The sequence below is a fragment of the Uranotaenia lowii genome, chromosome 2 (genome assembly GCF_029784155.1).
Source record: "Uranotaenia lowii strain MFRU-FL chromosome 2, ASM2978415v1, whole genome shotgun sequence".
NCBI classification, from domain to species: Eukaryota; Metazoa; Arthropoda; class Insecta; order Diptera; family Culicidae; genus Uranotaenia; species Uranotaenia lowii.
In genome coordinates, this window is record NC_073692.1 from 166,429,161 (window position 1) to 166,456,615 (window position 27,455).

At 33.9% G+C, this 27,455-nt stretch overlaps 1 protein-coding gene across 3 annotated transcripts in view; it reads right to left on the minus strand.

Moving 5' to 3' along the window:
- LOC129745155 (protein naked cuticle homolog) overlaps nucleotides 1–27,455 on the minus strand; it is a 503,284-nt gene that overhangs the window by 461,561 nt on the left and 14,268 nt on the right. Inside the window, exons 1-2 of one of the 3 annotated variants that reach the window (XM_055738070.1) lie at nucleotides 22,357–23,534; nucleotides 582–2,066 (exon numbers count right to left, since the gene is read on the minus strand). The exons of 1 other annotated variant lie outside the window; for it this stretch is intronic. In XM_055738070.1, coding sequence (XP_055594045.1) covers nucleotides 582–870 — 289 coding nt within the window. In that variant the 5' untranslated portion in view covers nucleotides 871–2,066; nucleotides 22,357–23,534. Of the gene's footprint in view, nucleotides 1–581; nucleotides 2,076–22,356; nucleotides 23,535–27,455 lie in introns of those variants that run through there. One more of the 3 variants, XM_055738071.1, reaches the window with a different exon arrangement.

The following is a 27,455-nucleotide window of genomic DNA, read 5'->3' on the forward strand; positions in this document are numbered from 1 at the left end:
AAATCAAACGTGCAAAGAAAGAAAATCTTCAGGTCCAATCCAATAAAGTCACAGGATTCCATCATTTGTCTGCTTAGTTGCTTGCTTCTAAGATACCTAAAGGTTGTTTGCATTTCGCTTTTTAACTTTTATTTCCCTTTTATAATGGTTGAATGGCTACGAGAATCAAAGATGATAACAGCTGTCTCTTCCAATCGAAAGAACAAGTACTGGGGTTAAGACTGTTAAGACCATTGAATTTTATTTTCCAATGAATATTGTCTGAATGTTTCTATTGTTAAAAAATATCATCACTTCTCCTTGTCTCCTTTTCCGTATTATACAAAATTAGAAGATTTCTTCAGAAAATACATGCCATGCCGAAGAGACCATTAGATTTGACGAATATTTTTGCTTTTATTTTTTTTTCATCCCTCACCATTGGCTCTCTTTAACGTCCAAAATATCTGGAAACTTCTGCCAATGGAAGCATGAAATATCAGCCATGAAAAAACTCATATTACCAAAATCGATCCGACCCTCTTCGCTGCTGTGCTCTGGCAGCAAAAATTATGCCCAAACATTTTTCAGCCTAGACTTACCGATAACATAGGAGTAGCCATCGAGGGTGAGCACACACTTCCGGGTCGTAGTTCCGGGCCCATAACGGAGCGAGCGGGTGAGTAGATTTTTCCCGGTCACAACCCGGCCCCCTGCCGATCCACCCAGAGGGTCCGAGTGGCACTTGTGAACCGGATCCTTGCAACAGGGAATGCAATCCGGGCAGTCCGAGTAGCATTCGTGACATTGGGCCGGGCCCCTAACGGAGGAAACAGCCTGGGCCAACTCTTCATCGCTGCTGCTGCTGCCGGAATCGTTGGCCATGTTCATTTTTTTATATTTTTTTCGGTTTGATTCTACTCACTAACAGCAGCAATTCAATTACGGAGGGAAACTTTATCTACTAACAGCGAGGCACATGCACATATAAATACACAGCTCACACAAACAGGGGCACAATCACGGATCGTCACATTTCTACTTGGCGCGATTCCACAATACTTCAACTCTTTCGAGAGAAAACGGGAAAGAGGGCTTACGGTTAACCCTCGAGAACTATAACTTTTAATATCCCCGGTCGACCGAACTCTTCAAACAACCAGAGCACGATCTTATCTTCCAGTGCTGGGAAAATTTATTTCAACTTTATTCCTAATTGACTTTCTTTTCGCTCGGCACTGTCAGAGAATGTGGAACATCTCATACACCTTGGCAGAGTGGAAAACTTTACTTATATTTCGGTTCCACACCTTGACTCCTTGTACGGGAAGAAAAAATCTTGTTCCCTATCTCAACGCGACGCGTAGTGATGCACGTTTATGGTTGAACAAATTGCATATCTGCAGGCTGTTGTTGGTGTTTTTGCTGCAATATTTAGATAGATGGCAGCACACAAACACGTTCACTGAGTAGGACACAAACAAACAAACCAACACGCTCTCTAGTGGCCTGGCAATGAACAATATTTCCTCACCGCCATAAACAACCGGAGATGGGCGCTAGATTTGATTCGTGCTCTTGGACACGTCGCTGGTTTGGATTGGTGGCACTAGCAATAGCAATGGCGGCGGCAGCTCATTTTTCCAATATAATTATGTTAAATTAATTTATCTCACTTTGCCATTTGCTTCGGGCGTCTGGTTGTGACCTTCGATAGACTCAAAACAACCGTGGCACCTTTCTGTTGGTGCTTCTCCGTCGGATGAAATTGACTCAACTCGAGTCAAAAACAATTTAGTAACACCGAGTTGGACACGCAATACTTGAGAGATAGTTCATGATTAACACGATATTTTAAAATTCTAACGACGAACGACTAACGAAGATTTTAAACGGTGGACATTTTCGATGCGTTGACTTGGCCAGGAACAGCTGCTGCAGATGGAGACGACGATGATTATGGTCGATACACCTGATGAGAATTTCCGGTTGCTGAACAGCTACACACATATGATTCGCGTTTCTTCAGAAGCTGAAGCTTCATAACACTTGTATCACTACAAAATTATATGGAAATCATGTTGTGACTAAAGTAACAAAACCGAAATAAATATGTTTTTTTTTTTCAATCGATAGAAGAAGGGAATTTTGAATAACAAATGGGTGAATCGATTTTTGTTGAACATTTCTGTGCAAGGCCGTGTGAACGGGGTGGGTTTTAGAGGTGAACCCCTCCATGAAGATTTTTCCAAATAAAATATTCACCGTAGTAACGGAAAATTACTAGAAGTTTAAAAGTGTTTAAAACTAAGTATTAACAAACAAGTCAGAAATTCGGCTCGCCTATAGTAGAATTTTGGAAAAAATCACCCTTGATTTGAGACATTTTATTCCACGACACTGTATGTCGTTCACGAATTGGTACCTCCTAATTTTTCATTGTAAATTTTGATTTACAATTCTATCAACCTTTTGTATTTAAATTCAAAACTTGACAAGAACCCTTGGTTTTTATAGATTTTTATTAAGAAATATAACTAAACAAGTAAAGAGTTTGAAACTAAACTTTCTACAAAATTAATTCATCGAATTATAATTTTATACATCAACAAGTTGAACGCCAACTTGGTCATCAGAACTAGCAAAACAAAAATCTTAAACCCATTATCTTCTCCATTATTTCTTAAAAGTTTGTTTTACAAAAACTCTTTTTGTATCATTACAAATAATATGCACATATGAAAATTTCTTAAAAAAACAAATTTCAGTCTCATTTTTAATTTGTGTTTCTTGTTTTTTTTTTTTTTTTTAATACTGGACATCATGTTCAAAAAGGTTTTGATAAATTACACAAATCAACAAAATTGACATTTTGCCGTAGTGCACACAAATTGAAGCTAATTTTGAATAATTTTTTTCCAAGCTTTTGCTTTTGGAACAACTTTTGAAAATATTTTAATACCATTAATGAAATTCCTAAACTTTTTTGAAAAAAAAAAAATAACAAAAACATGACACTTTAAAACATGATTTTTAAATCAATTATCAACTTTCCTCAAGACTTCAATTATAGAAGTTCTCAATTTTATTTACTTCACCCCATTCAACGAATTTTTAAAGAAGTTTTAAACCAAATTGAATTTGAGATAATTTTAAAGCATAATTCTAATCGTTTTCCAGGTTTTAATAAATTTAGTTATTGAAATCAAGTTTTTTTCAAGTTTCAGAAACATTGTAATGATATCTTCACGAATTTGTAAAATCAGTAGAATTTTACCTTTTTAGATCATGCATAGCCATTATCAATATATAATTCCTTTATCAAATCAAGTATGATAAACGAATTAAGAATCTGATTTTTCTGATACGTTGATTTTGTAGTATATCAGTTATCATTGCTTGATTTCACCGTAAACTTACACATTTTAGAACTTATTAACTTCATATCACCAAAACTCAAGGAGAAAGACCGAATTTAACAAATACCTTGTCCAATAATAAAAAACTTATATTTTTCATCTTCATATTTTGTTTTTATGTTCCGAAAAATCCACCGAACTTCATAGAGCAGTTTTTTTTATTTCCAAAAAATTTAACCAAATTTTAGAGTCAAACTGTTGAATTTTTTAGAAATATTTTTCCAAGTTTGTCTATGGTTTTCAATTTAGAATTTTTGTGTTCTGAAAACATAAGCCTTTGAATCCAATTTTTTTTATAACAAAAACATAGTTTCAACTTTCTGTTTTCTTTTCAGGACCCAATGTTTCAAATGTTTAAGTAATCGCAAATCAGTTCAATTTAGTTTTTATAAACGACGTTAAAATTATTCCGACGTTTCGGTGTTTATCAGCATCATCATCAGGTATCCTAGAAATGTTTTATATTTTTTATAATATTAAATATGAACTAGAGTGTATTGTTTAAACATAATATTATTAAAAAAAACATTTGTTGGATCTCTGATGATGATGTCAATAACACCGAAGCGTTGGAATAAATTAAACGTCTTTCATAAAAACAAAATTGGACTGATTTGCCGTTATTTGAACAAAAAAACCCTTCCTTCCTGGAATTAACATTTAAGTTCGTGGCAAAGAAGTATTAGTAAAACACTTGATGGCAAAGGGGTATAATAGACTGGCCCAATTTTGTATGGGATGATTTTTTCAACATTTTTTTCAACGCGGCACCCCCTAGGTTGGTGCATTTAGGTGAAAAAATGACTTTCTGAAAGTTTCAGGTCATTTGGAAGAAGCACGAGCTGGCGCAAAGGACTTGAAATTTGTATGGAGATTTTCGGCAAAATGTATGAAAAATCGACATACTTTCACTCGTTGTGTTCTAAAGTATTTTTCCAGTATGCTAGAAAGCTCAGAATTTCAGGAATTGTAATTCAAACAATGACAAACAATTTTGTAGAAGATTGTGACGCAATACGAGTTGACTGTGATGAGTTATCCGCAATTGAATGTGTGATTTTTTTTTCGCATTTCATTGATATATATCGTGAACGGTGTATGGGCTAATAATCGCACCAACTTGATCGCATCGTCGCACAATGCAGCAGTTTATGGTTTTTCAAACCTTTCTTTCATTTTTTGCAAAGATATTTGTTATAAAATAAGCTACAACTTTGCCGAAGACACAAACTTTCTATCTGTAATTCTCATTGTGTGACAATGCGATCAAGTTAGTACTATTAATCCACCTATGCACCATTCACGATATATCGATAAAGTGAGAAAAAAAATCACACATTCAATTGCGTATAACTCATCACAGTCAACTCGTATTGCGTCACATTCTTCTACAAACTTGTTTGTCATTGTTTGAACTACAATTCCTGAAATTCTGAGCTTTCTAGGTTACTGGAAACATATTTTAGAACACAAAGAGTGAAAGTATGTCGATTTTTCATACATTTTGCCGAAAATCTCCATACAATGACAATTCGGCAACCCTGCCGTTGTGATGTGGATATTTTTTGATCAGATAGAAAGTTGTATTTTTCAGAAGTTGTGTGGTGTTTAAAAGTGAAATGGTGTTGCGTAACAGTTAACAGAGTGTTTTTCAACAAGCGTATAGCGAGGGTTGCTGGTGTTTTGAGTGCTAAGTGTAGTTTTTAATGGTTACAAATCGCGTGCATAAATTTTCTTCAGTCCATTTTCCATTTCGTTCCTTGTACCTGATCTAATCGTGCTGTCATCCCACTTATATGAAACGTTACACTGGCAAAACGGTGGTGTGAGTCTCGGATGAAGGGAAATAATTATGGTAACCCTTGCTGCGTTACGTTTTTGAAACCGAATGCTTCCAACAAAACAAACAACAATTGAAATATGAGGAGAACTAATATTGGAAATTTTGCTCTGCGAATTTTGAAATATCCGAGATGTTATCAAAAATACACTGGATTGCAAGATAAGTATTATTCATTGATATATTTTTTTGAAGTGTATACTTAATTCAAATTTTTTCTATTGAAATTTTCTTCTGATTCATCATAAAGTTAACTCACAATTACTTTTATTATATTAACATGTTTTTTTCATGAGAAATTACTAAGCATTCAATTGATAGAATCAATCCTAATCAAATCAAAGTAAACAAATTGAAAACATTTACTACATATGTTATATAAAAAATTTATTCAACTTTAGAATATTCCCAGGTTTATTAAATCCTACAAAAAACAAACTTTTTTCAACTTTTTCTATCGGAATCATCAGTACTGTGAGCATTTAAAATTGATTTGAAAACCTTCATGAGTAATGACTTGCTTAAAATGGTGTTCATGTGTCCAATTAGTTTTTCAGTTGTGTTAAGTAACATTGATATCATCAGAATTTATATGATGGTAAGAAAAATTTCCAAATGTTTTTTTTTAATTAATTGTTTTTTAATGATGATTAAATTCTGAGGCAGATTAGAGCAAGGCAGCCAATTAAGATAATGATTTGTTTTTAATTTTATTTAGTTTTTCATGGCCCTATTTTTTCCAAACAGAGGATGGAATTACTGATATTCTGTCTCTATTCATCTTAATCTCTGACAATGCAGGGAACTTAATATCAATTTAACATACCTTATAAATTGCACAGGTATTATACTTTTCAGCAGCTCAATACAACGGATCAAGGAGCCGATTACTTAAATTCAATTCATGCACAGATCGTATTGTTTATATCATCAAATTGTTATGATTATGTCATATTAATATCTCATATGAATTGCGTAATCAAAATATTCTAATTCATAGTTAGATCATATTTTCATATCACTGAATCAGCCATATAATCAAAACATTATTCCTTTCAGCAGCTCGATCCAACGGATTACGAAGGTCTCTTATTTTAGACAATATAATGCAACATTATTTTTGAAAAATCGTTGAAATTCTCAAATAAAAATATTATTACAAAATTATATAAATTTCATATATTGAACATAACAATAATATTCATATTTATCATGCACTGAATCGATTACAACAGAACATTACAGATTCTTTAAATTCTTCGCTTTCAGGATGGAACATCGTCTTTATCATGTTGATGTTAATGAAAAATTAAGTTGGTTTTTATCTAATTCTGGTCGATTGAATAATTATTTTTCATGTCTTTGCTTTTCAGGCTTTTTAATTATAATGTTGATGTACAAGTTTTTTTTATCAAGAATATTACTCCTCTTACAATTAGCCGAATTAATTGATATATGTTTTCTACTTATAAGTTCTTCTGTGAGTTGTCCCTGAAGGAGGTTTATATCATGATTTTATTGGTAGTTGATCTATAGTCTTTCAGAAACCAAAAGAATCCCGAATTTATGGAGAACTGCAGCAACAAAAATGATTTTGAATACCAAAATAAACTGTTTTCGTTTGTTTACAGGTTTGGCATTTGCATCATCATGCAAGACCTTTTTAACATGCATGTTGATTCTTTGTTTCAGGATCTTCAGACACAACAACAACTTAATTTAAAATAAGTTAACCAGACTGGAGAATTCACTTATTCGAGCTACTATTATTATTATTCGTTAATACTTCTTACATTAGTTTAATATTTAAAAATAATACAAACTCGTTTATTTTCAATTTATTTTCTTAAATAACAGTTTACACTCATAGCAACATGATATATTAAATTTGAATTGTTATATTTTGGACAACTCCATATTCTCCCAGCAAAACTTTTATTCTGCTTTTTTTCATTTTTCTTCAGATTTACTTTAGAAAGCATTATTCAATCAAATGTAGGTCTTCAAGCGTACTTTGGCATCCAGCTGAAAACTTCATTTGTTCTAATTTGGAACATGTGACCTTTGCGAAGCTCAAATTCAAATTTTTAATCAAATATGTTTACTGTTTTTCTAGGAATCAAAAGCCTCATGCTTGGATGGACCCAGTTTGACCAAGTTTTGAAAATTTCAGTATATCGTTTTTAACTTCATGTCTTCATACCATTGAACAATATAATTGTTGTTTGTTAATGTCAACAGTTTATAATAGTTGTGAGTATGTTATGAAACTAACTACTACGGATTAACATTTTAGGAAACACGAATGATGGTTTATTAAAATCATCGATATCATCATATGATTCAAGCTATATGCCAATTTTATACCCGTCAGCAATATGATATAACATTATTTACTATTCCAGTTTTCAACAAAAATTGCATAGAAGTGCCTGAACATCAGTTGCTAGCAAGTTTTATTTTACACTGTACCTGCACTATTTTCACCATTTTACCATTTTTTTCATAAATCAATTATGTTTAAATGTACAAAAATTTCAAGCGGAAGAAAAGTTATTGCTTTCTAAACATATAATACAGCTTTTAAAATAAAATATTTCAGTTTTCAGTCATCATAGTGTGAATTACTTACGTTTTGAACTATTTTTTTCATTATATTTGTTAAATTATTGATTTGTACTTAACACAGGTGGTTGGAGTTCACCAATGCAATTAATTCACTTTTTTTTTATTAAGGTCAATAAAAAAAATCATTCATCGAAATATATGCAGATGTAAATACATAGTTTTTATGGATTTTATATTGTTTTATTATATGAATTATATTTTATGAGCATACATTATTCTATGGTATATTTTACAATATTTCTTTTTAATATTTATTTTAACATTACCATTATAATATGATTATTATATTACATGTTTATGTTTTATTATATTATATTACATTTTATCATATTATATTATATTATTATATTACATTTTTATATTATATTTCATCTGCATCAAATGAATGGGTGGGGGCATCAGGGTACCCTTCTTTTGCAAAAGGAGCGGGTAGCAGTATGTGCTTGTTACCTGTTTCGAATACTGGACGTTTCTCAATTTATGCCAAGGGAATTTGGCATGGTTGAGGAAAAGAAAGTATTTGATTACTTTTTGTAAAATAAGGACGCACTCTTTTTTCGGAAGCCTTGGAGGCGGGATTATAATTTGTATGCTATTTTGGTTAGTCAACAATACGGTTATAGCTTCTTGAGACTTTTTCCCCTTCTATTCCTGGATACCGTAAGTGCCTCTGCTTACGATTCTATTCCCTTGGAAGTCTCTTTGAGTGGCTATGATTGTTTTGCGTGGTAACCAAGATGGTCGCACGGGTTATTTTTTTGGCCATGACCGCGGCGCTGCCGCAAACCCAAGGTGGATACATACATACATACATACATACATTTTGCCGAAAATCTCCATACAAATTTGCGCCAGCTCGTGCTTCTTCTAAATGATCTGAAACTTTCAGAAAGTCATTTTTTCACCTTAATGCACCAACCTTGGGGGTGCCGCATGGAATATAAGGATTTTTTTTGTTATGGGCCAGTCTAGGGTATAAGTGCTGCACTTATACCACTTTGGCTCCAATAATATGCGACTTTCAGTTAGTAAGATTTTTTTTCAACGAGATCAAAACATAAGAAATAAGTGGGAAAAATATAAATAAAATAGCATATCTCGCGAGAGCTTTCATTACGTCGTATGAAACAAAATGTAAAGAAACAGTTTTATTACAAAAAAACTACGAAAACTGATATAAACTGGTCGCAACTTCTTTCCATTTAGAATATTTGTGGTCTTCACAACATATTCTATATGTGAAATATGTGTTTTGATAACTTTTGCAGCAGTTTTCTGTGAAATCTTAAGATGTTTTGGGCCTTAAGATCTGAATATCCTTTTCCTGGGAATTCCCGGGATCCTGGAAAAAATTGAAAAAAAGTTTTCAACACTCTACTGCTTACGATATCTTAACAATATGGTATTGTAAAACATGTCAAACCATTTTGATGGCTTATAAAATGAATGAGACATTTAAAACCCAAAAAAAAACAAAAAAAAAATTGAACTTTTTTAAAGACTTTTCAAAAAATATAAAAATTTTGAAAAAAATAGTTTTTTAATAGAAATTTCTATGTTATCGGAAACCAAATTTCTACTAAATATTTTTTTTATCTTCTGTTATAATTCCTGCAGTAAATGGTTAAAACAAAAATGGAAAATTATCATGCAAATACATCATTCAGTGTAGTTACTAAGAAAAAAGGATAGAATATGAATTAAAAAACAAAGTAATTAATACTTTAACTGACATTAAATACTGCTGATTGCTGCAAAAATTTGAAATAAAAGACGAAAAAATGTTCACTATCGATAGAAGTTGGTAAGCTAGACTTTAGGTTATTTGTCTAATCTTGTGAATTTTCAGATGACTTTTTTTTTTAAATACGTCATTTATCGCCGATGATTCTGCTTCTGTCAATAGTTTGCGAAACGAATGTTCTTAATGATGAGTGCTTCAAAATAGAACATTCCAATTCTTCTTGTTGCGTTCCTTTATTAGAATTGTATGGTTCTACAGATTCTTCGTCATTTTCCACTTCCACACTACATTTTCGAACAACAAAAAATTTTTTTTATACAAGATCAATTTTTTATCAGTTTTTCACAAGAAAAAAAAAGTTTAAAACTTATCCCTATATCAAGGTAAAACAATCATTTTCCTTGCTAGATCTGATTCTTTTTTCCAATTTGGGTCGTGTAAATTTTTAGAAATTTAGCCCAATTTATTGGGTTCGTGAATTCTCAGGATTTATCAACGTTTCCCGGGATTCACAAGTTTCCATTTATTTTTAAATCCCGGGAACTTCCGGTCGAGAATCCCGGAATAGGGCATTCTATCGTTGAATTAAAACCTTTAACTTTGAAATTTTTGTAATCTTCAATAGTTTGGCCAAAAAATAACACAAATAGATTGGATGATTTTTTTTCCTATTTTCCGAAAAAAATAGCAGATAGAAAAAAAAATCTAATTAAATATTTGGAATCATGGCCCTGAATAAGTATAATTTGCTCTTAAGTTCTTGGTACCTTGAAAAAAAAAATTCCGATGTCTTGTGCAGTTAATTGTGTATAACTAACCTTTTCAGAAGGTTTTGCTGGTTCAAAATTACCAGGTCATTTAAAGGATTGGAAGTTTAAGCACAAGTTAAATGGTTTCTTAACATTTAATATTAAATTATGATGTTTAAAATGTAAACAAAATCAACTGTTTTACTTACAGTTTTTTCAAAAAATTTTATAACTATGATTTTTTGGCTTTTTGAGATTTTATAAAAAAATCAACTGATTTTTATATATGAATCTATCTTGATGAGAAAACCTTTATGCCGTATTGGATTTTACCCTGGTGACCCACAAGTTGTGCACTAAGTGCTTTCAATGCGTTATTTATATAAAGATGACAGCAGTTAGTTCAAAACTGGTTGGCCAGCGGATGAAAACAAGTACGGTTAGTTTCATTCCAAATTTTGTTATGTTTTTTTTTAAAGCAACCTCTAACCGATATAATCAAAATCAGAAATGAATCCTGATGTGAAATTTAAGTCGAAGCTTTTTAAGCTCATCATGTTAGAGATTTCTTATGAATCTAAGTATGTTTGTTTATTTTTATGAAAAACCAATAAGGAACGAATATTTTTAGGTGTCTGCAATTTTCGTTTAAATATTTTAAGAAAAGAGAAGTGCGAGATTTGTACTCCAACCTGATGAAAATGTGGGCCAAATTGTTTGAAATCTGACAGCTTTAAGTTAATTCGAAAAACGTTGCTACAAATTTTCAAAACACTACACAAGAAGCATGTCAATCGAAAGAAAAGGTTCTAATGAATCTCTAGGTTCACAAAGAGTGGTAGGTATATTTGAGCTCAAATTTTAGAAAATCACGCTATCAAAATCCCATAAACCCATCAACACGAGGGAGAGTTTGAAAAACGACAAAAAAGTGTGAGTTTCATTACAATGTACTGAAGTACTGAGGTTTTTGAGGAACCAAGTATGTTTTTTGAAAATAAATGTTAACGAAAAAAAAACTTAAATTTTAATTAGGAGAATCGATCCATTAGTAAACGAGATACAGCAATGCAAAGTTAAAGTTGAGTTCCTTTTTTAAAGTAAGAAGAAACCGGAAACTCCGGCATAGTGGCACCAGAAATTTATACAATCATGGATAGATTTATTCTTGACAATTTCAAATATTTTAAAATCAGTGCAATATTCGAAACCTGTCAGAAGTTATAAGCATTCTAAAAAGAGCCTTTTTTCGAGACTTTTTTCATTCAAAATCAGCAGCTGGTACTCTGGTAAAACATTTCGACTAAATTTTTCAATATTGAGAAACTAGAATGAATCATCTATTCAATGAATTAAAATTCATCGATATCGGACAATATTTAGGGCAGGCTTTTCAAACTCCTTATTTTTATAATCAATTCTCTGTCTGGGAGATTAGGGCATAACGAGCACCTGGGATATAGTAGATAAGTACCCCTTTTTCTACAGAATTACATATTTTCTCAATAAAATGTTTATGAGGAAGATCCACCTTTTTTAAACAATACGAAAGCGTCGAAATCAAACTTAATGTAAATTTTGCATAGCTCCATGGATTCCGACATTTCTACCGAATCAGTGACCTGTTTCTTGATTGATTCAAAAGATTCATGGTACAACTTGTAGCTTGCCATTGTTTAAGATCTTTGCTTGAAAAATTTTCAAACTGGACTCATTTTAACCAGAAAAATTTCAACAATAGACGTGTAACTCGAATCGTTAATCATTTGTTGCGCTGACATCAGTAAAATTGATAGAGCACTTGCTTACTGTGGTAAAGAACAAACTTAAAAGTAAACTTAGAGATTAGTTATTCCGGTAATAACTTTCTTGGTATAGCTGGTGCAGCAAACTTTGACATTTAACATTACATCTGCATTAATTTTTGATCAAAAATACGAAGGAGGTACAGAGTTTTATAATTGTTTATATATAATCAAGGTTTTGTCTCTGAACACGGCGTTTTGTTTTAGAACGATTTCAATTTAAAAAAAATCACATCTGATAATTTGCCACATTATAAAAAAGACATTTTGTTGAGTTTTTTTTGATTATTTTATAAAACGACTGTTTAACATCTTAGGTTGTTATTGAGGTAAAAAGTCGATCGGGAGGGATCAACTTTTTTTGGGAATTTGGGAAATACACGAGCATTTATTTTTTAATTTTTACAAGGAATTTTTCGGAAAATCTTTATTATTTTTTATTTGTAAGCTAAGATGAATTAAATTTTTTCAAATATATAAACTCCTATCATTTTAATTAAAAAATATGCAAGAATTTTTCCCCGAAAACTATAAATTTCGATGAATATTTTTTAAACTATATACAATTCTCTAGAAAAAAAACTGTAAAAATAAAGTTGTTTTCGACCCCCCGTTTGATTTTTACCTAAATAGTACGTTGAATAGGGAAGAATTTCTTCAATGATTGGTGAATATCCAGAGAATTTTTCTTTTAAGAGGTCCCTAAAAAAACTCACCGTGTTCAATATTCTGCGCTGGAAAATAAGGCCTTCCGAGCCAGAGGGGTAGAAATGTAGAAAACCGCTTTTGAAAAAAAAACACTCCAAAAGTGGTGTGTAGATGTCATGTTTCATTTACTCATGTAATTTTTTTTTGGATTTTCTTCCCATTATATGATTCATCCCATGTGTATCAAGGTATCTGGATTAAATTTTGCAAAATCAAAATGTGTATTTCAAACCCATTTTTTTTTTATTTTAATGAGTATAAATTGGATCATTTTTTTCATGTTCTTAAAATCTTAAAATTGTTTTAAAAATTCTCTAAATATAAAAAAAAATAATAACTCTATATGAAATAAAATAAACCAAAATATCTCTTAAGACTGATCATATTGCACTCATTCATCCAGTTCCTTTGAATAGCATTAAGTTTCAATCAGGTGCATTCTCCTCGACTTGTAAACAATGTTTTAAAAAGTTAAAACAAGCACCCGTTTCTTTTATTGCACCCAGTTTGATTACATTATTCACGACCAGCCAAACGACCAGCCAAACGACCAGTCGGCCAACCAAATGACCGATCCAATTTATGATTCCTCCAAATACTTAAAGTCACATTTTATCATCATCATATCGGTGGCAGCGGGGAGACCCGGGCAATTTAAAGCAAACATAATTCGAACCAACTACCAAATTGGAACCCGACCTTTCGGAGGTTTCGAATCGCAAATCACAAGATCGTTATTCATACAACATATGGGAAGCCGGGGCAAGCAAGAAGAAAAAAAAAAAGTTTAAGAGGTTGTAATTGACACAACCGTTGTCGTAGAATTACGTGTATATTTGTCATTTTAGTTCGTTACTTGCTCTAACCTTTTAGTACATGTAGACCGTATTCTGCATATTTGCACTTTCATGATTTTCATTTAAGTTTACTCCAAGCCGCCCACAATTACAACACAGTGAGGTAGCAATACATTGGCGATAATTTATGTTTGTTTTTATCGGGTTAAGTGCACTACTGAATGAAGGAAGATAACAAATATTGTCTCGTCATTCTGTCCTGTATATTGTAACATTCTAACTCGACCAATAATAAAACTTCAGCGAACACCCTTGCTACTTAACACAGTAGGATACAGAAAACTGTGAAACAAAATAAACCTGCAAAACGATAAACCAAAAACCACTGCCAACGTGCAGAAAACCCATCGTGCTGGACAAGCTGGAAGGTTATAAAAGGCCAGCGAACGCTACGCGCGAGCTTCATTTGTAAGATTGGCATTCTCCCTTCTGGTCGCAGTAAGCGACGATAACTGCTCGTGGGACATTATCACATCACAGCCAAAAACAAATCGAAAAAGACCGGGAAAGAAAAGGCCGCATTAACCAGCTTGGGCACACCAAAAAAAGGAAAAATCTAGAATTTCATTTCAGGTAAAACAATGCCAGTTCGACTTGGTCTGCTGTCAGATCTCCGATCCGAATGTTCCTTCGATGATTCCTTGCGCACGTCTCAAACTCGAAGCGCTTGCTGTTCTTCTGCTTGGTCGCACATTTAAAACATCGCCGCTTACTGTGACCACACGGGAGAAAGCCCAATTTCAAATGAAGCTCGCATGCCGCGGTTGCTGGCCTTTTATAACTTTCCAGCTAGTCGAACACGATGGATTTTCTCACTATCGATAGAAGTTAGTCAGCTAGACTGTATTTCCAATGGAGTTTTTGGTTTGTCGCGCAGGTTTTTTTTGTTTCTCTCAATTTTCCCTTATCCCTTTATGTTTTTCACGGACTACCGCGGGTGTTGACTAAAATTTTCATCAGTTTTCTACTGAAATTTGAAAATCTTATATTTTTCTCGCTTGAAACGAAATAACATTTCGAAAAACTTATAAACGAATTTTCTAAAACCCAAAATTTTATTTTTATGATCCGAATCTCCTTATCCTTCCAATGCCGTTCGCAAAAAAATCGTGAAAATTGTATAATTTTAATTTGATCCGTAGTTTATTACCATTGCTATGTTCGCAAAAGTTGACCGATTTCGAGTATGTTAGATCCATTCTGCTAGGATTTGTGGTATTTTAAGATAACTCTTTCATGAAAATTTAGTCGTCCTGAAAAGGACGGTTTTGAGAAGTCAGTGGGCGTTAGGATAGGCGATTAGTCGGATTTCTTTTCGGTTTTCTTCGGCAACAATACAGCTTGGATATTGGGAAGTACACCTCCCTGAGCAATCGTTACCCCAGCCAGAAGTTTATTAAGCTCTTCATCATTCCGGATGGCCAACTGCAAATGACGTGGAATGATACGCGTTTTCTTGTTATCACGAGCAGCAAGATAAACGGGAGCGCCGGCACCAATCCGTTCCGCATAATTGCCCTTCCGCAACAGCCGATGAATCCGTCCTACCGGGAATTGAAGCCCGGCCCGTGATGAACGAGACTTCGGCACCTTATTGGAAGTTTTGTTTTCCTAGCCTTGTCTGGGGGAGCGGCAGCAAGAACCGGATGAGCAGCTAGAGCAACCTCGAACGACAGCAACACACTAAAATTTGTACACGACTGAGGCTTAGCTACTGTTCGGCAGTTATATTTATGCCTTTCCGAGCATGAATATGAATATGAAGCTTTATTGGTATGGGTGTACCAACACATAGGCGACCCAAAATAAAGTTCGGAAAAGATGTCTTTGAAAGAGGCGTTTTTCGTGACGCGAGATCCGTTCGCGAATTTCAATTTGCCCCCCTATAGTGTTGCCGTAAGACGTAATTCTACGTCAATAACAAGTGATCCATTTTCCATATCGATGAGCGTATGAGGTAGCCAGCAGAAAAAAAAATCCGCTAAATCCCACTCCCATGTTTACTCGTTCTGGCAGCGATGCCAACTGGAACTGGCGATAGTTTAAATTGAAAGAATGAGAAAAAAAAACAATGATAAAAAAGGATCAATAATTATTAAAAATGTATGACACACACTAAAGATTGCTTACAGCAAAAAAACAAAATGCAACCCAAAATTTTATATAAATGTTATGATTGGCATTTTGATTGAAAATATTTAAAACCCTAAACCTTTCCTAGCAAAATATCCGTTTCGGAGAAATTTGAAATGAAGTTGATGGCGTTTCTTGACTGTAGATTTGGTGATAGTATATTCAATGTGTAAGTAATTCTTCTCAACATTTTAAAATAATGTTGATATGTACTTCCAGGTAATCAGTAACTGGTTTGGAAAGGAAAAAATACGAAAAAATATTTAGTTTTAACATACTCATTGATTTTGACAACTTTGCTGTATTAAAGTGTTTCATTGATATTTGGATCGTCAAAAATACATCTATCCAACAATGTTTAGATTTGATGGGGTAAAATGAAAGTTTTGACGGCTATCTCGGATCTTCCGGTAGAAAAAAAAAATATTTCTTTAAAAATCGACTTCCTAATTTGGCTTTGCTTTCATTTCTCAATGAACCGGTTTTCTAAACTCAAATTTTAGTTTTTATCCTTAATTTGACTATTATTTTTATAGAAAGTACTTGGTCTTTAAAAAATCCAAATTATTCACTACATTGGAATTATGATAAAGATGTTTGAAACGTGCGCTTCGGGTCATATTGACCCGAACAGCTTCGGAGGGTTTATACATATCACTTGGAATTTTATACTGATTTTTTTTATGGTGAAATATACTGTAAATCACAACATTATTTTAATGAACCTTCATAATCTGATCGTATTACAGGTAAAGACTGTTCTGATAATTATAAACACACTATAAAATAATCGTCATTTCAAAATTAGTGTAGTGTTCAACAAAATTTTGGCTGCGTACTGTTGTTTACAGTGAAGTTAGCGTTTACTTTTTTTTGTCGTTTTTCGCGAAGAATTTCAAATTTCTGCGTGGCCTTACTCCCGAGCTAAGAAAACGGATTGTGCACAATTGGGCTCTCTGAGTGGCCCTTAAATAAAAAAAAAAGCAAAGGAAAATGGTTTGAGTGTCGGAGCAGTTCAAACCACATTGAGAAACTTTGGAGAATAGTGCACTTTCACAGATTCTCCGAGACGCGGTTGGAAATCTGACAAGAAAATCAAGGATTACTACAAAGGATATCCTTCGGCATCAGTACGGGATGCGGTTAAGAAACTAGGTACTTCATCAACTAATGTAATTCGTGCCAATGTGAAAATGGGACTTCAGACCCATTGGAGCTGGAGGCTGAATCCGTGAAACCGGGGGCTCAAAAACTCTACGACAAACATCTGACCCATAAATGGGTTTTGTTTATTATGGATAATGATAATTACATTAAACTCGATTGTAAAACTCTACCTGGACCACAATTTTATACCTCATCAAAGGGAAAGGATGTTCCTACATCAGTGAGAAGTTTTGAGATTATGGTTAGGCAAGCCATATGTGGATGCGGAGATATTGTCCATCCATAATCACAGATTCAATGAATGGCAAAACTATCATGCAAGAATTTTTACACAAAAGGTTGATACTCTAATCTAACATCATTAAAAAAAAACTTAAATCTTTTGGCCTTCTATCAGGATGAATTAAAGTGTTATGAAGTCAACAAGGTCACATGTTTAGCGAAAGATGTGATCTCACTAAACTGTCCAGAGATTGGTCTAACAGAAACTTTTTGGCCTAGAATAGAAAAAATGGCCTAAATGGAGAAAGCGCTGTGCAAAAGTTGATGAGTAGTATTTAGCAAAAAGTTAGAGAACTCGCTTAAACTAATGCTAAATGAATTACAAATTGAAAGAAAACACGTTTACTTTCAGGATAAATCTTTATTGAAATATTTTAAACATACATGTTTTTATAGTTTATGGTTCATAAATTGTGATTCAATAAATTGTTCCTATTATTATTTTCTTCACCTATTCGGGAAAGGCAAATCCGGATTATTTTATCTCTAATCCTGTCAATATTCGAGCATCTCATTTTACAATATCAGAACAAACTAATGCAAATCCAGAAATTATTCAATAAAAATCAAGAAAAAAACAAAATACAAGTTTTTGATCAAAACATCAGAGAGTTTTTTATATTTTTTTTCTTAGGTTGCCAAAAATCGTTCATGTTTATTTAAATAAAATTTTGAACTCTGTTGTGTTGTGAGCCTACTTGATTAAATGATTCAACTGAATCAAAGCAATCGGAAGATTCCTTATTATTCATCCACGGTAAATGAAAAGTTCATATTCCGGTATTTCGTTACCAACTTACTACCTTCTTCAGTGTACGCTCACTAAAGAAGGTAGTAAGTTGCTATCGAAATACCGGTAAATAACTTTTCAATTACCGTGGTTGAATTGAAATGAATTTTTCGATTGCTTTGATTCAGTATATTTTGAAAATAAAGTGAATCGATCTTTAAACTAAATACGGACAACGACTGAGCTGGACAAAATTTATTTTCAAATATCCGGGCAAGTACAGGATAAACCGAGCCATGTACATAGTTCATAAATGCTGCTTGAATTAAGTTGGATTTTTTTGTAATATTGATTTTAAAGTGACAAATGATCAGGGGTATAAAAATTATTTTTTCTTGTTTTTCAAAAAATTATTAAACTCCTTCTAGCATAACAAAATGGAAAATAATGCACTTCTTAATTTTTTGTAGAGTCAAAACTATTGAACACGTTTTTACAATAAAAGTTTTCAATCACGACGTTTGATGGTTGCCATGTACCAGTTAAACTCAACTTTTTCTCTTTAGTTAAAAATAAGCCACAATGTTTTATTTACCTGTACAAATTCTTTTCGAGAAACTTAAACAATTCTTTAATGACGCAGAAATTTGTATGCGGATTATATCTGCGGTGAGATTTTTTAATTAAACTAATGCGGCCAAAATTTTGTTGGTCTATGTGTAGTAAGATTGTCAAATTGATTCTCAGTCGTATTCGGATCGGGCAAATCCGGGCATTTTGATTTCAAAACTTTCAACCACAAATCCGGCAATATCCAGACAAATTTAATGATAAGCACGGAATTATTCATCTATAGTCGAGAAGAAAATCAATTGAAATATTTTATTGATTGTTAAAACTTTCTCAAAAAATTACTTCTGGGCGCCAATATAGAAAAAATATATAAAAAAATTTAACCGATTTTTTTTCTTCGAATTTTCAAAAGAAAAAAAATTTAAAATATTCGGGAAACCTCGGGTTTTTCGAAGAAATCCGTGAAACCGGAACGGATCTACATTAGCGTTGTCAATAATAAGAGTTTTCCCGGATATTCAACATAAAATTTGGTAACAGTCTGGCCTGGCCCAGTTGCCCGGATTCATTCACTTTTTAAGCAATCATAAAAAAATTATAAAGTTTTTTTTTATTCATGCCCTCAAAACGAAAATACAATTAAAAATCTGTCGATGAATTGCAATTTTTTTCTTGATTTCTGTTGACTTATTTCTGGGCTTGGACATAATTATCCCGGATATTGTCCGAACTTTGGGTTATCAATTTGGATTTGGCCTGGATTTTGCAAGGTTTTTATATAAAATTTCTCGGATACGTACGGAAAAAAATCTGGCAAAGCTTTGTTCATTAGGTAAAGTTTTAAAAAACGCTAGCACCTTTAATCTTGGCCATTTAAACCCAAATTATTAAGGACCTCCGGCTGCAATGCATGAGAAATGCATTTGGAGGTAAAAAGATTGATGACAGAAAAATTTGAGACCCTAGAAGCCGAAAATGTCAAGCATTCTCCTTATCTCGATTGAAATTTTATCTTTATCGGAGACAATGTTCTTTTGATTTGATAAAAGTTTCAATATAGTTTCGTATTTTTATGCATCACAATTTCAATAAAGTTCGTATTTATTTTGAAAAGCAGCATTTGTTCGAGCATTTTTTTTATTTATTCGAGAATTTTGTGAGATTCATGAAAATTTAAATTTAAAAGTGTAGTAGGTACTATACTGAATACTTTATAAGGGATTATCAGCATTAAGCACTCATAATGTGACAAGAACCATATTGTATGAAAAATTTAAATAAAATTCAGAGGAAAGTTTCATTTCATTCAAGAATTCGAAAAGGCGATTTGGGATATAATTCATAAGTTTAAAAGCACTTTCAGAGTACAAAAATCTGACTTTTAAATCAATTATGAGTAATGATAAAGAGACTCTCAACAAACAATTTCGTACTTAACAATAGTTGAAAATGTAACGTGGTTCAAATATTCAGATTTTATCAAGCTGATTGCATTCAACGTTACTTGATGGATAAATCCAAAATTTAAAAAAAAAATTAAAGACCAATTTCTGCTCAATGTTTGGCACCTCCTCTCTGTGTTTTTTTTGTGTTTCAACTATTCCGAACTTTGAACCTTGTTCGCATAACCAATCTATATCAGCGGAGCGATGAGAATTTGTCGTGTTTAAGCGACATCAATGCCTCTCAGCCGAAGGTTTTATTCCATATCATTTTTTTTTCTTCAATTTTTGAGATTTTTTTTTCATTTTTGAATCAAGCCAAATTAGAAATTAAGAAAAAAGCAGTAGCCAGAATTTGCATTCTCCATTCCATAAACGACTGGATCAAATTTTGCCAATTTAGTAACTTATCTTAAAGGTATCGAAAGTGTTGTTCGAAATCATGTTTAATAAAGTTTCTTTCTTAAATATACCACATTAATGTAATGCTTTCCAGTAAAGCGCACACGCGTCAAACGAAAAAAACGGGATATCTCATATTTGGTCCCTTTTATAATTTTTAGTTAGCTCATAGCAAGATTTGAGATGAATTTTGTTGGAACATTCAAAAATTGATGACGCTCTATCGCAACTTTTTGTTATAATTTTATATTCCGCTCTTGACTCATTCATAAAATAGCGATTTGATTTTTAATCAAATATCTCTGCTTTTTCCATTTTTCGATTTTCTATACAGGTTAAACAGGATACGATTTATTTAACCTGCGCCTTTGTACAGGGTCCACTAAAATATTCATAGATTTGTAAATTATAATTTTTTCTCAATTTTCTCGCAGATTGTTTCAAAATATGTTAATCTAACGACCGCTACTAATGAGAACTGTTTGACTAGCAGTTGTCGAAAGCTACAGCTAAGAGAAGCTTAAAATCATGAGAAAACTCGAAAAGGACCTATTGTTCGAAAAATTATCAATTTGATGGCCTCGGAAATCATTGATCTATGGGTTTTTTATCTAAATAAAATATTGGCAGTTAGGTCTTAGAGTTACCACCCTTCTGGGTTGATATTTGCGAAGAAAAGTATCCTCATAAGGTAGAAGCGATGAAACCTAAACCGCGTCTAAGGGCGGAATTGGGAAACAACGATAACAATCCGAAAAATTTGCACAATTTTCACTTTTTGTATTAGTTGAATTTCTCAGTTATTTGTGAAATTTTTTTTTCAAAAATCGTAGGTATAAAAATATAACCATAAATCAGTCTTAATATGTTTCAAAATTAAAGAAACAATGGTTGGAGTGTGTGAAAACTACAGCTAAAAAAGAACTGAAAGACAAGTTCCTTAGCTCCTGTGGTTATGCATCATTTAAAAAATATCAAATTTTCTTCTTCATTTATAAAGTTTTTCGTAGAACAAACATTGCTTGTAATCATAAAACTAAGCTTCTGTGAATTTTTCAGCGATAAAAAAATGGGTTCTAGAGGTTTAAATAGGTGATTTAAGTTAAACCGGAACAAATTTGAAATCCTTCTTTCGTTCCTTAGAATTCACGCATCTCGAGGGGAGGATAATGTAAAAAAAATCCAAATTTTCACCAAACTAGATCAAAACTTGCAAGCAATATGTATGCATATAAGAGTTGATAATTTTTTTTAAATAAAATACCTTGAACTTTATTTATTCCTCCCTTCTGGATTTTCGGAAAAATCGAATGACAAAAGAAGAATTTTATTCTTGTTATTTTGGGGTGTTGTTTTTCAAATTAAGAAAATTATAACTGAATTGAACAGTTTATTACGCTGAAGCAACAATTAGTTTTTCTATCATAAGACATTTTGTTTATAAAAAAGTGCAATAGCTACAGCTCACATGAAAATAAAATATATAGAAATTTTTTTTCAAGGGTCTAAAGAAGCTGTCAAATGTCTCCACAAATTTTCGTTTATAAGAGCTGGAAGTATAAATTTGAAATTATCAGCATCTTTAAGAGAATAAAAACATAATCATCCAGCAACACTGCTTTTCCAGTATCACCCCGTATCGACAGCCAGATGGAAAAACAGCCAGCCGATCTTGCTCGGTTCTATATTTTTTCAGCTGCCATCCAGTTTAGTTAGCAGCTCGCAGTAATCCTACAGCAGGTTCAAAATCGATCGATTCACCACTTGTTATTTTCTATGCCTTTGATTCTCTCCTGCTCCGATTGTTATTACAATCGGGTTTTGGAAAGAGTGTGCGGCAGAAGAGGGGTTATGAATTAAAAATAAGGGGAAAACAGAAATTATGATCTGTTAATTACTTTTCATCACTAGATAGATTTTGGATTTGTTATGACTGCCGGTGTAATTCTTCACAATCAAAATGATCCGGTAATTTGATAATTTGAACCGCACTTTTTTCTTCCGCGTGACTTTTTAAAGTAGATTGATTTTTTTGTCTTCAGAAGATTTGTTCTCTTGCTTGTGAGGATATATAAAGCAAGAAAGGGGGGATGATGACCCGAGACATATCTTTTTTAATGTTTCCCAATTGATCAATGAATCGATAACGCGACGACGGTGGTCTTTTTTCAGTACGGCTTCAATATTTCTTCAGACGGCACACCGGAATTATTTTAAATTAATGGGAGCTAATTTGATAAAATGGCTTTTTCATTGATACACTAGCCTCTGGCACTGCTTTGTGGAGCATTTCTGGGGTGGTTTGGGTTGGCGTGTGACCTTTGCTTGTTGACTGAGCTTGCGAAACGAATCACTTAACACAACTTAGCTATAGGTTTTGTTTGGACTTCCAATTTCCGAATCGGACCTTTTTGCTCCCCTCGAGACAGATCCAATCAGATAAGATGGATTCTAGGGCTCTTATTAGATCAAGCGGGAGAAAGCTGGCGTAAAAGGAAGCTCCCCACTACAATTTAGCATTACTCTTCTTCCGGTTTTTCTCCCGGGAAAACGACCTGATGCCTGTGGGCAAGTTCACATAATTACGCCCACCCTCTGGGGCAACGTCATTGATGTAATAATCACGGCACAGGGGCAGCACGCCACTCCAGGCGATAACGCGCGAACGACACACGCCTAAGGAACACGACGACGGCACGACGGACGAATTTCCACGGCACGCGACGCACTCGACGCCCAGATGTTATCAATCGTGTAATGTCTAGCAGGTTTAGCAGGTGCGATAAGATCTACACACTTGCCCACACGCTTGCGAGGAAGTGGCACTTTCACCTGGCCACGCACCGTCCAGATAACACGCACGACGCACCGCAGGCCAACAATTAGGAACCCCAAACAGACAGATATAGGAATCCTCCAGCAGTTATGCTCCTCAACTCACACCCTTGAGCGAAATCGCTTTAAGCCATCTCCCTAAAAAGGGCCTTTAAAGATTCGCAAAAAGACGACGTCCGGCGACAAAAAGACGACGGCTTTTGCTGTCTCAGAACAAAAGAAACGCGCGCGCGAACACGATGCCCTCTATGAGCAAACTGGTGGCGTCGTCATCGTTTCAGCACAAAACCATCAGCCAGCATACCTAGTCGGATGTAGTGATACCGAAAAGCTGGCTGCTGCTGTTGAGAAAAAGTGTAGCATGAACAGAGCAGAAAAAAAATCCGAGGAAGAACCGACGACGACGTCGGCTTGGGTCGGCTTCAAATGACGACGACAGATAGACAACACGAGCGAGCGGGAAAATTCGCCAGCAGCTGGCCAAGGCTGTGATTTTCGAATCGGAATGGATGAATGATCGAAATTCTCAGCTGATGGTTTTCTGCAGCCAGCACCCACTCTAGTTGCCGCCGCCGGTGATTTTGCGAGGGTGCTCCCTACAACAACAACAACAACAACAACATGAGGGGGTGGCTGCGAGTAGGCTGTCAGTTCGATGAACTCTGGGCACAATTGTGGGAAGCAAGAAACAAAAACAGATGTGGGGGTGGAGCAATGTTATGCTGGGTGGTTCGAATGCTGTGAGATTTTCCTACACGCTTCGGATGAAGTACACTGGTCAGCATTTTACTTTCTCGCCTATTTTTTATCAGCTTTTTATAGATCTAGCTAGATTTATCAGCTAGATTATTATCTAGCTAGATTATTTTTTGGGAATCCAAGCTGGAGTGTTAAAATTAAAATAATTTAATAAATAAAAATGAAAGACAAAGAAAACAATTATTCAAAAAGTAGTTTCTTCATTGTTAAAAAATAGTAAACTTACAAAATATGGACAGCAATTTAAAAGTTTTTAACATTAAAAAATATTTTTATACGATCATACGTTAACACGCTCAAGAAGTTTAAACCTTTCTAAGAAATGGTAAATCTCTGTTAGCATTTTCAAAATTAGCAAAATTTTATCACAGTAGGTAACTTTTATATGTTTTACATCCATTGATTATCGGAAATCCTCAATTAAATATTAAAGCCAACATTCAGGTAGCAATTTTGTCTTTATTGGACTAGGCAGTAGATCAAGAGAAACAACTTGTATCGATGATGGACAAAGTAAGATTAATAAAATTTTCTCTTCAACTTATTTACTAACTAGTCTGTCGTGGTTTTCACGAATCTCAACTCAGAGATTCACCTAAACACGTCTGTCGCTCACAAAAATAGATCAATGACTGACTTTGTTTTGTTTGTTAACCTAATGTTGCCAAAATAGCAAACGTTGCCATTGAAATTTATTTCATTTGATTTATCTTCAGTGTTGCCGAATACAATTATTATTTTATTTTATTTTAAATTAAATTTGATTTAATTTGGCATATCCTTCATCTCATCCCTACATTCCTTCTCACTTCTATTCTCAATTAAAACTTTTTACGCGTCGACTTTTGTTTTTTTCCTCTAGAACAAAATTGTATTTACCAAATATCTTTAATTTTTATTTCATATTCCATACAACAGATTTTATTTAATTTCTGCTTATCTTTCATCCCATCTCTACCCTTCTCAACTCTATTCTCAATGGAATCTTGATTTGCAAAATTCTGTTTTTCTCAAATACAAAATTTCATACCTCAAATATCCCTCATCTCAATTCTACATTCTCTTCTCTGCAAAAGCTTTTCAAATCTTGATTTTATTTTCTGCATATTCTTCATCCCATCCGAAAATATTCTTCACAAAAGCTTTCCCAATTTGTGCTTTTCCTGACGCTCTGCTTTTGTTTATCAGAGCCGGAAAAATCCACAAATAAAAACATTCTTAGCAACAGCTTTCTCAAACTGTGCTTTCACTCTGTCTCTGTTTACCAGTGTCGGAATAATTTGATTGTATTCTTAGAAACAAACAATCAGCAATATAAAAAAAATCAGAAGCAGCAGCCTCAAAAATCCGCGCTGCTTAAGCCAATCCTGTTTTTTCCACCAGATGCAGACAATCAACAACAGCAACCTTAAAAATCTGCACTTAATTGGCTGATTCCGTCTTTTTCCACCGGATGGCCCAATCATAACAAACAACCCAAGCAACCAAATGTCTCATATCTACTTAAACTCGTGCCTCTAAAGTTCGAATTTCGCTGAACAAAGGTTCCAAAGGGAATTGGTACCGAAATTTCTCGAATGTGAACATGAAAGTTACAAAAGGTTCCTCAAATAGCCTTCTATGGACTTGAAGTTTCAAAAAGTTCCTCAAATAGCTTTTTTTGTGACATGTCAATCGCATCCACACAGTATAAAAGTTACAAACCAGGTCTCAAACAGCCTTCTGTGAATTTCAAGCTCCAAGAAGTTCCTCAAATAGCCTATTTTGTGACATGTCAATCGCACCCACACAGTATAAAAGTTACAAATAAGGTCTCAAATAGCTTTCTGTGAACTTCAAGTTCCAAAAGTTCCTCAAAAAGTCTTCTGTGAACTTCAAGTTCCAAGAAGTTTCTCAAATAGCCTTTTTTGTGACATGTAAATCGCATCCACACAGTATAAAAGTTACAAATTAGGTCTCAAATAGCCTTCTGTGAACTTCAAGTTCCAAGAAGTTTCTCAAATAGCCTTCTATTTTTTTTCTATTAGGTTGTTTGATTGCTTGAGTTAGCGGATCAAATCATTGTGTAGCAGAACTGGCGTGCGTGCTGGCATGTGTTGAGCAAAGTTAAAAACAAAGCAATTAAGTAAGATAAATTGAGGGAGGTGATGGCAGGAATAAAGATGGATGCCGAGAATCCGGTAGCACCACATGGGCGGCTGGTGGTGACCAAAGTAAGATAGGAGAGGAGAATTATTTTTTGTTTTTGCTGATAACACGTTTACTTGTGAGCTTAATAGAAGGCCGTTCAGATCTGTAATGGAACTTCAAAGTTTCAAAAAGAAATTAAATTTTGGGTTGAATAAAACGAACTTCAGGACATTGATTATGCTGATTAAGATGTGTTCGACCTTTTAAATGAGACATTTGGTTGCTTGAGAATCAGCCGCAACAGTTAAGAAAATCTGCGCTTCTAAACCCATTCCGTCTTTTTCCATCGGAAGGCCAAATCAAAACAATCAGCAGCAGCAGTCTTAAATATCTGCGCTTCTATAGCTAATTCCGTCTTATTCCACCGGAAGGCCAAATCAAAAAATCAGCAGCAGCAGCCTTAAATATCTGCGCTTCTTACGCCAATTCCGTCTTATTCCATCGGAAGGCCAAATCCAAACAATTAGCAGCAGCAGCCTTAAATATCTGCGCTTTTAACGCCTGTTCCGTATTCCACCGGAAGGCCAAATCAAAACAATCAGCAGCAGCAGCTTTAAATATCTGCGCTTTTAACGCCAATTCCGTGTTATTCCACCGGAAGGTCAAATCAAAACAATTAGCAGCAGAAGCCTTAAATATCTGCGCTTTTAAAGCCGATTCGCTCTTATTCCACCGGAAGGCCAAATCAAAACAATCAGCAGCAGCAGCAGCCTTAAATATCTGCGCTTTTAACGCCAATGCCGTCTTATTCCACCGGAAGTCCAAATTAAAAACATTAGCAGCAGCAGCAGCCTTAAATATTTGCGCTTTTAACGCCAATACCGTCCTATTCCACCGGAAGGTCAAATCAAAACAATTAGCAGCAGCAGCCTTGAAATCTGCGATATTTGAGCATATTATACCAACCACACCATTGTCGCAATTTTTACGAATCTCAACTCAGAGATTCACCTAAACACGTCTGTCGCTCACAAAAATAGATCATATGACTGACTTTGTTTTGTTTGTTTGCCGAGTGTAGCCAAAATAGCAAACGTTGCCATAGAAATTTATTTCACTTTATTTATCTTCAGTGTTGCCTAATACAACAATTATTTTATTTTATCTTAAATTACATTTGATTTATTTTTTGCATATCCTTCATCTCATCCCTACATAGTCCAAGGCTTGCTTGATCATCAGTCGCTTCGTTCTTCACTCCTCTTCTACGGAT